General features: G+C 41.0%; 2 protein-coding genes across 10 annotated transcripts in view; one reads left to right on the plus strand and one right to left on the minus strand.

Annotated features, from left to right (window-relative positions):
- DHX29 (DExH-box helicase 29) overlaps positions 1-479 on the minus strand; it is a 34958-nt gene extending 34479 nt beyond the window's left edge. For 2 of the 5 annotated variants that reach the window (XR_014025389.1, XM_081319801.1), the window contains exon 1: positions 175-479. Coding sequence is in view for 3 of the 5 variants with exons in the window: in XM_081319801.1 (XP_081175927.1) it covers positions 175-376 (202 nt within the window). In the remaining 2 variants the exon portion in view is untranslated. The remainder of the gene's footprint in view (positions 1-174) is intronic. The other 3 variants (XM_081319799.1, XM_081319798.1, XM_081319800.1) reach the window with 2 other exon arrangements.
- Positions 480-868: 389 nt separating this feature from the next.
- The window catches only part of MTREX (Mtr4 exosome RNA helicase), a gene marked incomplete at its 3' end in the record, with an annotated part of 51914 nt that continues 38993 nt past the window's right edge, over positions 869-13789 (plus strand). For 4 of the 5 annotated variants that reach the window (XR_014025042.1, XM_081317110.1, XM_081317109.1 and 1 more), the window contains exons 1-11: positions 869-1007; positions 1868-2005; positions 3313-3379; positions 4742-4804; positions 5478-5590; positions 6139-6313; positions 8998-9088; positions 9182-9306; positions 9859-9957; positions 10714-10816; positions 10939-11070. Coding sequence is in view for 4 of the 5 variants with exons in the window: in XM_081317110.1 (XP_081173236.1) it covers positions 892-1007; positions 1868-2005; positions 3313-3379; positions 4742-4804; positions 5478-5590; positions 6139-6313; positions 8998-9088; positions 9182-9306; positions 9859-9957; positions 10714-10816; positions 10939-11070 (1222 nt within the window). Of the gene's footprint in view, positions 1008-1867; positions 2006-3312; positions 3380-4056; positions 4382-4741; positions 4805-5477; positions 5591-6138; positions 6314-8997; positions 9089-9181; positions 9307-9858; positions 9958-10713; positions 10817-10938; positions 11071-13789 lie in introns of those variants that run through there. The other variant, XM_081317112.1, reaches the window with a different exon arrangement.

The raw sequence follows: 13789 nt of genomic DNA on the forward strand, positions 1-13789 counted from the left end.
GCCTAAAACGTCCCACCTGCAGAAACCTCGGTTGAGGGAATCGGATCTCCGTCCTGCCCCTTTTGGCCCCACCACTTCCAGGAAGCAACCGGGGAGTGAGTCCCACTGAATTCTACCAGGAAAGCCGACGGGCCAATTTCCCTCCGTGCCTCTCCTTTTCTCACGGGAGGGTACCTTGCTTAACACGTAGTTCCTTCCCGGCAGGGCTCGGCCGGGGCACCAGAGGTCTTTTGCAGGCAGCTTCTCCGGCGGCTCCCGATTCAGTCGCGGCGGCGCCCACCACTTTAGCCCGGGCTGCTGCTACCGTAGAGGGATGCACGGCGCCCGCTCCTGCCGCCCCGCTGCCGCCCTTGTGCTTCTTGTTCTTGCCGCCCATGACCGAGACACGCTCGCCTCCACCGCGAGCTCCCGAACAAGCTCTCACGCCGCTTCTGCTTACATCCGGGAATGAGCCGCCGCCGCCATCACCCTTCTGATTGGATCAGGGCGAGGGACGGGCAGTCACTTCCGCCCAAAACTAAGACAATGTGACTCGCTCTCTGTTAGATTGCAACCTAAGTCCTTCGCCTCTCGCTCTTCCAAAAGAATTGCTTTAGAAATTTGATAGAGGTAAAACTACCTCACGGCTTTGACAAGTCGTTTCGGTTATATATATATATATTTTACTAATATTTTAACGTTGCGGAAAAGGTTTTATAAAAGTAAATATTAAAAAATGAAAAAAAATCGAGGTCCGCAGTTCTTCACTTCTTATCTCTACGAGCAACCGGCGGGCGTCAACGTCGATCGGAAGTTTAGCTGCAGCCGATCTAGCCCTTCTGTACTCTATCGTCGTTTACCCTTGGCGTGTTGTTGTGGAGGTGGGGCCGCTGCTGCGCGCTCGCGGGGAAGATGGCGGACGCTTTCGGGGATGAGTTGTTCAGCGTGTTCGAAGACGATGCCGGCTCTAGCTCTGGCTTGAAGGAAACCAAGGGGACACCCGAGGCAGCCACTTCAAGCAAATTAGGGTGAGGAACAAGCGAGGGTTGAAGAGATTAGGGACGGGATCTCTTCCTAGTAGTAAACTTGAGTGGTTTAGTCTTTCGGGTTCCTCAGATGCAGGTTTATACTGCAGCAGGCAAGATAGAATCTCTGAGACGTTTCCTTACTACTAAGAACCAAAGGGGAAAAAAGGATCTCCCTACAGGCCTTGATTTCATGTCCTGTTTACTTTTTCATCCATGTGGGACCAGGATGCGCGAAATACAGAGAGCCAACGTGTTGCATGCAGTTTTTCAGTTGTTGGATTGGTGAATTCAGGTTCAGCCACAGGGCTCACCAAATTACTTTGGGCCAGTCGCTTTCCCTCACTATATTACGTGGTTCTTGTGGGGTTAAAATAAAAGGGACCTACCAAATTTGAGCCTTTTTCAAATTCTGGATTGAAGCTGTGATATAAATCTAAAAGAAATAATGCTGTAAATGAAACAGGTATAGAGGATAACGTGTTTCCCCCCATCTGACCTCCAGGAAACTTCCTTTGGTGTGTGGTACTTCCGGTTCCCCATTTTGGGGGGGGGGTTCTCAGACACATTAATAGGGTTTGGTTCCTTTCTTGAGCGTTCATGTTTTACTTGTTGAATATTTAAATGAATATTACCCATTTGGGCAGTTGGTTCCTCATGCTGCAGTGCAACCTATTCAGAAAGATGATGGTCTTTCCCCCAGTTTGGGCACTGTTACGAGGTAATGTATTACGGGAAATAATGCTTTTGGGAATTTTTATTTCATTAGTGCAATATTGGATATTCAAGCAGAGCTTGTTGATATGTTGGGCAGATTCATCAGAGCTGATTCCTGGCCCCTATTTTTTTATGTTTCCATTTAGAAAACAACGAGATGGCAAATCTGTGGCCCCTGCAAATATCCAAGCCAAAAAAAAGCGTGATGCAGAATTTAATAGTGCAGATATTACAGCTTTGGGAAAAAGACCAAAGTTGGAAGACTTCTCTACGGATGATCTTAAGTAAGACTGAGTTGTACATATTAGACTTGGAAATGCTTATGTTGTTTTTTTTTTAAGAATGGAAGAGATAATGATTTGTGGGCAATTGCAAAAAAAATACTGTAAAAGACATACATTAGAAGCTATTAGAATGTTTTATCATCTAACACTGCTTGCATTAAAAATGGTGTTGTTAAGCAGTTCTGTATTTTCCATTGCTTCCAGTGAGTAGAACAAATCTTACTCCAGGTAAGAATTGATGCAAAAATTGCTGAAAAAATGTATCTGAAGCATTTTAAATGTTTAAGAAAAGTAAAAAATATAGGTAGTCTTTGATCTGTGACCGTTCGTTCAGCAGGTTTTTGCTAAACAAAGGAACTTACATCCCATGCCTGAAATTATGGTCATTTCAGCACCACAGTCATGTGATCAAAATTTGAGCACTTGGCAGCACTGCCTATACTTACAACTAGAGGCACTTCAGTTCCTTCCACGTATCTATTTCTCCCCATCTATGCCTTTTTGCCTCATGTACTCTGTTGCCCCAGCTAACCTTCCTGTCTTCTTTCTCCCCTTGCTGATGGAGTGTACCTGGTCTGACTCTTCTTGCCAAGAAACACTTTGCAGAAGCTGGCAAAAGCAAGTCCCTTTGTGCAAAAGCACACCTCTTTGGGTGAAGCTAGTAAAAGCAAGTCCTTTTGGACCATGCTGCTAGGCCATGCTGGGCTGGGGCTTTCTGGTACACTATGGATCTTGAGCTGCTTCTTGCTTGCTTCTTGTGGCATCCTGGGCTGGGTTTCCTGGTGCATCACAAGAAGTAGATGCAAACAAGCAAGGTGTTTTTCAAAAGGCAGTTTTGGACTTTCTTGGTTTTTTTCTCTTGAAAATATTTCACTTCTCATACAAGAAGCTTCTTCTGTTCTGACTGAATGGTGGGGAATAGAAGGATTTGTATTCTTGCAGTCATCTGGTCATTAGCACCCTGAAGGTTGGTTGTTAGGTCTCTGAAAGTCATTGAGGCCCCTTGGGGTACCCTCAGGGTCACCTGAATCAAAGTGCAAATGGGTGTGGAATTTTGGGACTGCTGAAAGGACTGTTGTAGACAGGAGATAGATGGTGCCTTATTCCTCCTCTGTTGAAAGAAGTCTCTTTAGTTTGAATATAGATGGCCTCTTTGACCCCTCTTTCAAACTAGTGGTCCTTTCTGTCCAGAATGTGGACTTGGATGTATGGATAATGATCATTATTAGCATAATTAATCTTTAAAAGTAAAGTATAACATACATATTTCGTTACTGACTGGTAAATTAATGTGGTTTTCATTTCAGTTTGGCAGATGTGATGCCAAAAGTAAAAGTACAAGCTGTTGAAACAATTGAAGGCTGTACACATGAGGTGAGTGTGAGATTGGTGGGGGTGATGAATGCTGTTTTATATAGTGCTACTATTATGAGTTGCGAATACTATTAAATAGAAATCTACTTAGCAATAGTTTGCTTTTCTGTGTGAGGGTAAGTAATGGGAAAAGAAAAAGGAGACATTTTTGAATACTGTTATAATATGAGCTAAATGTTCATCTGCAGTGGAAATAGAAGTTAAGAAACTCATGTGCATAGTTCCATCTCCTTAAACATATACTCTGATTTCCATTTCTTTCTAAAACTAAAATGTAAGCACTTTATAAAGGTAGGAGGTAAATAGAAATGAGATTAATATTGTGATATTCATTAATTTAGCTGTTTACTTAAGAGAAAGAGTAGATAGAGCTTTCTAGATCTCCCTTGTTTAAAAACAGACATTTTGTAGCATAAAATTGTAAATTATTTCTAGGAGCTAAGCTTACAACATTAAGGTTTATGGGCAATTTACCTCTTTATTGACCAAATTAACCAGAGAAAGACATTATAGAGTACTCTTTCATAAGGAACAGAGATGATTGTGAGCTCTGGAAAAAGAGTTAATAATATTACTGTTTTGAAATGTTCTTGAAGTAACTAGTAATGCAAAATCAACAAGTTGAGGGGATCCATAACCTTAGTTGGAACGAAAGTACAGATAGTCCTCAACATGTAACCATACAAGAGTCTACCTGTTACTGTGATATGTTATGACTGTCATAAAATGGGTCAGTCACATAACTGACTCAATTTTTCAGTGTTTTTTCGCAGTAGTTATTAAACTAGTCCATGGTTGTTAAGTGAACATTGCTGTCTTTAAGCAAACCAATTGTTCCCTGTGGATGTGGTTTTGCTGAAAATCAGAAACAGGTTCCAGTTTTCAGCAGTCATACAACATGGCCATGTGACTGCGGGACATTTCAAATGTCATCTTGCTGAACACCCAAAATTTTGTCACATGACTGCAAATTGAGCCCAAATACCGGAATTTCAAATCAAGGTACATGTCTGGTCAGAAGTAGATGACTATCTGTAATTGTTAAGGCTTATAAACAGAGACATTGATTTAAATCATTTGAAATTATTTTGTTTCTCATACAAAAACAGACAGGTTAAGATATTGGAGATGTGCTGGGAAAACCCTGGTTTGTGTGTACTGTCATTTATAGAGCAAGTGACTTTGGGCCAGTCATTCTCCCTCAGTCCTGCCTACGTCCCTTATTTTGGAGGGAGCATTATTTATTTATTTTTATTTTTATTCGATTTATATACCGCCCTTTTCCCGAGGGACTCTGCTTCAAACATTATGAACATTGTTACTGGAAAATAATATAAATGACTGGAGAATATTTTTTACTAGGTTGCTCTTCCTGCAGATATGGACTTCGTAGCCCTGAAGGCAAGAACTGGGAAAGCTGCAAAGGTTTGTAATTTACAAGTCTTATTCTTTTAATTTTATAGCTAATGGGGAAGAATGGACAACGGATAAAATGGCAGTTATTTGTGTAGACATAAACATTTTTGGGGGGGTTGGTTTTATCTGAAAGTTAATGAAATGCTAATATCAATCATTTTAATAGTTGAAACTAATATGAATAAAACTGTTGGAATTTCTCTGGTTAATTGACTGGAAGATAGTTAAATGTGGGTCATACAGTTTCAGTTAATTATAGGAGCACATAATTCCACTGACTATTCAATTCTGCACTTCTGTTGAATGTATAGAAGCATGTTAATACATTGTTCTTAGGAAAGCTGTACTTCAAGAGAATTGTTCAAATAAAGATTTTTAGAAAGTTTTTAAAAATTAAAGTTCTTGTGTTTTAAAGATACATTTTTTGCATCCTTAGTCCCAAATTATCAATTTGGGGCAAAGATAACTGTGGTTTCAAAGATAACTGTGTATTAGTTGTTCTTATACCATTACTTCATCACATCTGTTGCATTATGATTGTTGAGGATATTAATTTCCAGAATATCTGTAGAATGGCTTTTTTTAAATAAAAAAACCAATACAAACCAAAGTAATATATGGAAAAGAATTGTGCCAATTTGCAATCAGTTCTGGAATTTATATAACTTTTTCTTCTTTTTAGGAATATCCGTTCATTCTTGATGCTTTTCAAAGAGAAGCTCTTTTGTGTGTGGATAATAATCAGTCTGTTTTAGTATCCGCTCATACCTCAGCAGGAAAAACTGTATGTGCAGAGTAAGTAGGTCTCTGATGGATTTAAAAATAAACACTAAATTCTACCCTTGAGTAAAGTAATGGTAAAGTAATTTAACTGTACATTTATCATATTTCCATTTTGTTTGTATATTTTTATATACATATTTAATATGAAGCTAGTTTTGTATTTCTAAACTATAGATCAATAGTTACAAAAATATGGAGTAAAGAGAAAATGATTGGGGTGTGTGGGAACATGGAGGAATGATTGGCAGCTGTTTAATTCTTTTTTAAAATTAATTTGCTGTACAGATTTGCATACCTTGCTTCATTTTCTTTCAAAATAATTTTTGTCCTGGAAATCTGTTTCAATATTGTATTTCTGTCAGATTTATAGAACACACAATTCTTTTCAAGCGTTTAGTACTATTATAATATTGCATATATTGTTTAAAGGAAATAAAATATTTAAGATTTCTAACATTGGGATAATTTATTGGATTTAAACAATAAACAGTTATTATAAACAATAATAAAATGATTGCAAAGCATATCAATTCATAATGAATATTGCATATGTACTACAGGTATGCCATTGCTTTGGCTTTAAGAGAAAAACAGCGTGTGATATTTACCAGTCCTATTAAAGCTCTTAGTAACCAAAAATATCGTGAGATGTATGAAGAATTTCAAGATGTTGGATTGATGACTGGGGATGTCACCATCAATCCTACGGCATCTTGCCTTGTAATGACCACAGAGGTAGGTCTGGTTGTTAAACTTTCCTGTGCTGGTTTTTGAGCTCTCTGTTATACTATGTATATGCTTGTACAAAACATTGAATTGCATGCCATATGGTTCAGTTTAAACCCTGTGTTGTTTAACATATTATCAACGTAATAAAGCCACCTGGAGTCACCACGTGTGACTTTGATGGCCATATAACTTTGGATATGGAATTGGAGATTATGATTATCTGATGCATTCTATTATGATTATCAGATTTACTCTAGATCAGGGGTCCCGAATCCCTGGTCTGTGGACCAGTACCGGGCTACAGCATACCAGCAACCGGTCCACACAAACAAGCAAAGCCACATCCATGGGATGCAGGCGGTATACAAAACCACGCCCCCTCCGGTCCACGGAAAAACCTCTCTCCACGTAACCGGTCCCTGGTGCCCAAAAGGTTAAGGACCTCTGCTCTAGATTATCAGTTCCTCTAGCAGCCTGGGTCACAATTCATCTAGCCCAGACATGTCAAACACAAGGCCCGGGGCCAGATCCGGCCCGTGAAGTGGTTTCATGTGGCCCGCGAAGCCATCCTGGAAACAGTGAGGGAACGGCCCCCACTGCCTTGGCCCTGTCCCAGAGATCCTCCTCCTGCCAGAGACCCTCAGATCTGTCCCACTCCTGCCCAGGCCCCCATAGGCACCCTTGATGCGAACGATGTAGAGCTGGCCACGCCCACCCAGGCCATACGCACTTTAGCCATGCCCACCCAGTAGGCCACGCCCACCCAGGCAACACCCACCCGGCCCCCTGAGGGCAACCGCAATGCTGATGCGGCCCTCAATGAAATTGAGTTTGACACCCCTGATCTAGCCGCACTGACTTGAATTTCTTCAAAGCAGAAGCAGATGTTTTCTCACCACTTTTCTTACCCATTTTGATCATTTTTCTTCTGCCTCACATGATGCGGCTTCTGAGAAATTGGACTTTTCTTTTTGAAAAAAAAATACATACAAAATAGGACTCAGTTCAGCCTTCTCTCTGTTATCACTAACTTGGTATCTTCTATTCTCAAATCAACAATTTCCTTGACTTCCTCTTGTTCTGCCTATGTCTAAAGAACTCTTTCTGTTAATTTTGCAAATCTCAGCTTGTTCTGGACCAAATGCTTCTTGACCTTATCCTTCAGATTATTTCCTAATACTCTGCCTTTGTTACACGCTCCTCTATTTTTAAAAAGTTCTTCTCATTTCTCAATTTATCAAAGAGTTATTTATACAACCATGCTGGTCTCATCAGCTTCTTCCCATTTTTCTTTTCTTGGTGTTTAGTGTTTAATTAACTTTTCAGAATTTTTCCTTTCAGGATTTTCATCCATGGAATCCTCCTTACTTTTTCCCTTAGCTTCTGGAAGTCAGTTCTCTTGAAATATTGAACACTAATCTGACTACTTCCTCACTTGCAGTTTGATAAATTTTAGGATTGCATGGTTACTCTCTCCCACATTTCCTACAACTTCCTGAACCATTTCTTTCCTGTTAGTAAGTAGTAAGTCTAGTATAAGTTGGTCCTTTAGTTCCATCTTCTATCTTTTGGATAACGGGATTGAGTGCAAAGTACATCAAGAACCTGTGGATGTCCCACATGCAACAGTTAGAATCTTATTTTTTATCAATATGGTTGAAATCTCCATTACCACAATGCATGTTTTCTGTATACTTTGACCATCTGGTTTGCAAAATTTTCATTTATATCTTCTGGGTGGTCTGTAGTTTGACACAATAGTGTCATTTCCACCACCACCCCACCACCCCTTTTTTTCTTTAATATTCACCCAGCTTCATTTAGCAAGATTTTCATTCTTGCTGAAAGAATGAAGATGTGGCCATTCTTTACATATAATACAGCCTCCCTCCTCTTTTGATAGATATATCTCTTTTCAAACAATTACCGTATATCCAGTAATAAGTTCTATCCCTCTTTGAAGCGTGCCAATTTCAACAATTTCTGCCTGTTCACACATTTGAACACAGTGGGCATATTACAGTTATATGTTGTCATCTTGTGGGACATAGGAAGTATGCCTTCTGTGCCTTTGTCCCTGCCCTTTAGAACAGCACCCCCCTAAGTTACTTATGGTACCTATCCTTCAGATGTTCTATTAGTCTCTGAAGACCTGGCTCTGTTCCCATCCTTGGGTTTGGATGTTTGTGGGACCCCTGTTGAATTTTTTCCTAAATATTATTGATGTTTTGTCCAGATAGGCCTGTTTTTCTTTTATGATGTATATTCTTTTATAACCTATAAACCACTCAGAATCTTTTTATGTGGTCTCAAAATCTATAAATCTGACCAGATTCCATTTATGAAAATTGTCATATTTTCTTCTGCCCCAGCCTACTAGGACTTCAGATGTGTTCTGTGTGTCCTCCATTCTCTGATCCCTTTTAAACTGCCATTCTTCAGTCTGTCTGTTGTATCCTTTCCTTGTCATTGCTTCCTTATTTGTTTTAGGTTTTATTGCCTTTGGGTTTATGTTAATATAATTCTGCTTATTGATTTCCTTCCCCCTCCAGATTTAGTTTAAAGCCTTGTTTGGATCTGCCCCTCATAAAAACTCTTTGAGGTCTTTATGAGGTGCAGATCCAAACAAGTGTGCTTGGCCCATTGCTTGCAACGTTCAATGGGTCATTTTCATTTATTTTTCTTTTTAGATCTTGAGAAGTATGCTTTACAGAGGTTCTGAGGTTATGCGTGAAGTTGCTTGGGTTATATTTGATGAAATTCATTACATGAGAAATTCAGGTACTATAATTTTGCATATTTATATATGGGTTTTTGTGTGTAGAAGCCTTGTACGATGAGCATGATGCTGTCTTGTGAATTTTTCTTTTCTAGAACGTGGTGTGGTATGGGAAGAAACCATTATTTTGCTCCCTGATAACGTTCACTATGTGTTTCTTTCTGCCACTATTCCAAATGCGCGTCAGTTTGCTGAATGGATATGTCATCTTCACAAACAGGTAAAATGTCTTTTTCTTCACCTTTACTTGCAGCAGTGCTGTTAACTCAGTAGGCTGAGAGTTAGCTTTGGAATACCAAAGTAAAAAAAAAATCATGTTGAAGGCATCAGCGGCAAGAATGATATAAAACAAGCTCAGTTTGATTGGTTGAGTATACGTGGCAAATGAGAACTGAGGTAATCAAGTCTGTACACAGGGAGAGTCTAGGTTTTTTTTAATGTGAAAGTTAAGTTGAGTATATTATTTCAACCTAGTTTTAACTTCCACTAACGTATTATTGGATTTATATTTTTGACTATTCTTGTGAATTCTTTATTAAGCCATAAGACTAGCAATTAGAAAAAAAATAAAAAAGTAAAAATAGAGTTGTGTTAAGACACAAAAGAATGCAGATTTTTATGACAATTTGTGATTTATGATTAATTGCAGATAGCAAAGTCCTGCTGCCAGCCTTAGGTAACTTAATTTGGATAAATGTAGAAATTAGGAATGTCGTATTGTATATAAAAGCATACAGAATATTTTTAAATAACTTAATTTTCTCTTTACCAGCCCTGCCATGTGATCTACACAGATTACAGACCGACTCCTTTGCAACATTATATTTTTCCAGCAGGGGGAGATGGACTTCACCTTGTAGTTGATGAAAATGTAAGGAATGGTGTTTCTTTGAATGCCATTTTATTTATTTATATTTACTTTTATCTCACCATTATCTTTATAAATAATTCAAGATGACAGATACACAACACTCTTTCATCTTTCTATTTTCCCCACAACCCTGTGAGGTAGATTTGGCTGAGAGAAAGTGACCGGCTCAAAGTAACCTAGAAAGCTTTCATGCCTAAGGCGGGACTAGTACTCTTAGTGCTCTGGTTTCTGGTATGGTGTTTAACCACTGGACCAAACTTGCACTCTTATATGTAAATATCAGGATCAAGTGCTGGGGAAAAAGAAGAAAGTACATTGAAGGTCTATACATGCTAGGATGCTTACTGTTCTGTTGAATCAATTATAGTCACTCTTTGGAATGCTCAGGTTGGCACTGGGATAATTAGGAAGAAGGGAATTAATGTATGTATTCATTGGAGGAGGAGACATTACAAGAGAGTAAACAAGCATACAATGCGGAATAGAAAACAATGTGGTAGTGCTGGCAGCCCAGAGCTTGTAATCACTTCCTCTCCAATCTCTCCACTCTGCAAGGGGAGGAAAAAACCAAGTCAGGGGCAGAACAATGCATACTGATTGTGGTGATCATGTGGATTGAAGGACCCTGGAAAGATCATAAATGCATGCACTAGTCAAAGTTATTTGTTTAGCACCTTAGTAAGTTTGAATGGTTGATGAACAGGGCAGTCACTAAGTAAAGCCAAGCTATAACCAAAATCTGTTTTTGCCTTCCAGGGTGATTTTAGAGAAGATAATTTTAATACGGCCATGCAGGTACTTCGTGATGCAGGTGATTTAGCCAAAGGAGACCAGAAAGGCAGGAAAGGAGGAACCAAAGGTTGGTATAAATTTTGTCAGATAAATATATTGCAAGGTTAGGCAGATGAAGTTAAAATGAACTAACTGCCGCTATTTCAGCTTCAAAATCTAAAATGTTTGCTGGAATTGCTGTCTTTGTAGGTCCCTCAAATGTATTTAAGATTGTAAAGATGATCATGGAAAGAAACTTCCAACCAGTCATTATATTCAGTTTCAGTAAGAAAGATTGTGAAGCCTATGCACTTCAGATGACAAAACTGGATTTCAACACAGGTGTGTACTGCTCACTTCTAAATGTTAATTTATTTTTCATCAATTTGCATTATTTCTTACTGATTTTTTAGTGAATACAATCTAAACAGATATGTGTTCTCTAGTCAAAAAAACTGGGATCAGCCAATAACTTTCTTTTCACCCCTTCTCTTTTGACAAATGATGTAGTAAAATCTGATTTTAAAATATGCCATGGTGCCCCTTAGTGTCATATTTCTTGTGATACTGGCCACCTTCTTAAAACATTTTATTTAGAATGTGGTTGTTTGTAATTTTACATTTTAAAACACTTTGTTCTCAAGTATCAAGAGAATTCTTTTAAATAAGCAATACATAGAGAAGGAATAATATATATTTAGTGGTATTTAAGAAGGAAAAGGTCAAAACCTCCCTCTCCCACAACCCGGCCGAGTCCTTAGTTAATGCCTGGCAACAGGCTGCTTCGGAGGCGCTCGACCGCGTTGTCCCTTTGCGGCCTCTGACCCGGCGCAAGTCCCGACTCGCTCCTTGGTTCTCCAAGGACCTGCGGGAGATGAAGCGCCAGAGAAGGGGCCTAGAGAGCATTTGGAGAGCCAGTCGGTCCGAGTCTGACCGAACACAGTTAAGATCCTTTTCTAGATCCTATCTTGTGGCAATGAGGGTGGCAAAGCGCGCCTACTTCACCACCCTCATTGCGTCCGCAGATAATCGCCCGGCCGCCCTATTTAGAGTGGTCCGCTCCCTTTTAAGTCAAGAGACGGGAGAGGACCCCCTACATGGACGGGCTGAGGAATTTAGTAAATATCTGGTGGACAAAATTGCTCAGATTCGGGCTGGTCTGGACTCTGACTGGGCAGTATCTAACGAGAGGAAAACGATGAAGTTGGCCAAGTACATTTGGGAAGAGTTCGATCCTGTGACTCCGGATGAAGTGGACAAGATCATGGGGAAACTAAGTGCCGCCACATGTTTGTTGGACCCGTGTCCCTCCTGGCTAGTCTATGCTTCTCGGGAGGTTACACGAGGCTGGCTCCTAGCAGTTATCAATGCCTCACTGAGTGAAGGGTACTTCCCTGCTGCCTTGAAAGAGGCGGTGGTAAGGCCCCTCCTCAAGAAACCGGCACTGGACCCAGCTGTTTTAAACAACTTCCGTCCTGTCTCCAACCTTCGCTTCCTTGCGAAGGTCGTTGAGAGCGTGGTGGCACGACAGCTCCCTTTGAACCTGGAGGAAGCTGAATATCTAGATCCGTACCAATCGGGTTTCAGACCGGGGCACAGCACGGAGACGGCATTGGTCGCGCTGGTGAATGATCTCTGGCGGGCCCGAGATAGAGGTTATTCTTCTGTCCTGGTCCTATTAGATCTATCAGCGGCTTTTGATACCATCGACCATGGTATCTTACTGCGTCGTCTTGAGGGGCTGGGAGTGGGAGGCACCGTTCTGCGTTGGTTCTCCTCCTACCTCTCGGACCGTTCGCAGACGGTGTTGGCAGGAGGGCAGAGGTCAAGCCCTAGGCCTCTTAATTGTGGAGTGCCTCAGGGTTCGGTGCTCTCGCCCCTCCTGTTCAACATCTATATGAAGCCGCTGGGAGAGATCATCCGTAGCTTCGGGGTGAAATATCATCAATATGCTGATGATACCCAGCTATTCATCTCCACCCCGAACCAACCCAGTGATGCCCTCGATGTGATGTCCCGTTGTCTGGAAGCGGTACAGATTTGGATGGGAGAAAACAGGCTTCGACTCAACCCGGCCAAGACTGAGTGGCTGTACATACCGTCATCTCGTTTAGTCCAAGAGGTTCCATCTCTGACTATAGGAGGAGAGATGTTACCTCCCATTGATAAAGCACGCAATCTGGGCGTCCTCCTAGATTCACGACTCAGTTTTGAAGATCACATGGGAACCGTGGCTAGGGGGGCATTTGCCCAGATTCGTCTTATATACCAATTACGCCCCTTTTTGGACCGAGATGCCCTACGTACAGTCACCCACGCACTCGTTACCTCCCGTATTGATTACTGTAATGCTCTCTACATGGGGCTGCCCTTAAAGACCACCCGGAGGCTTCAGCTGGTGCAGAATGCAGCTGCGCGGGTTGTGATGGGAGCTTCCCGATACTCCCATATTACACCCCTCCTGCGGGAGCTGCATTGGCTACCAGTTGCCCTCCGGGTGAGATTTAAGGTGCTGGTACTTACCTTTAAAGCCCTACATGGCTTAGGTCCGGGATACTTGCAGGACCATCTGCTGCCGGGAACAAATTCCCATCGTCCAGTACGCTCACACAGAGAAGGCCTCCTCAGGGTACCGTCAGCTAGGCAATGTCGGCTGGCGACCCCCAGGGGGAGGGCCTTCTCTGTGGGAGCACCAACCCTATGGAATCAGCTCCCCCCTGAGCTTCGGATAGCCCAAAACCTCCAATCCTTTCGCCGCGGCCTCAAAACACACCTGTTCCACCAAGCTGACCTAGACTGACAGGCATCTTAAATTAATTTATATTTAGTATTTTTAATTCATTTTTAAATTCTCTAATTTTTTATTGCACTGATGTTCTCAATTTCATTTATCTTGATTTATGCACTTATTATATGTTTTATTGTGAGCCGCCCTGAGTCCTTCAGGAGATAGGGCGGGATATAAATCCCATCAATAAATAAATAAATAAATAAATAAAACAGGTTCAGTTGGCCAGCGAGTTTTTTCTTAACTTTTTTTTTTTTTTTTTTGCCGGCTCCA

The sequence above is a fragment of the Vipera berus genome (assembly GCF_964194415.1).
Source record: "Vipera berus genome assembly, chromosome: 2".
Lineage (NCBI taxonomy): Eukaryota > Metazoa > Chordata > Lepidosauria > Squamata > Viperidae > Vipera > Vipera berus.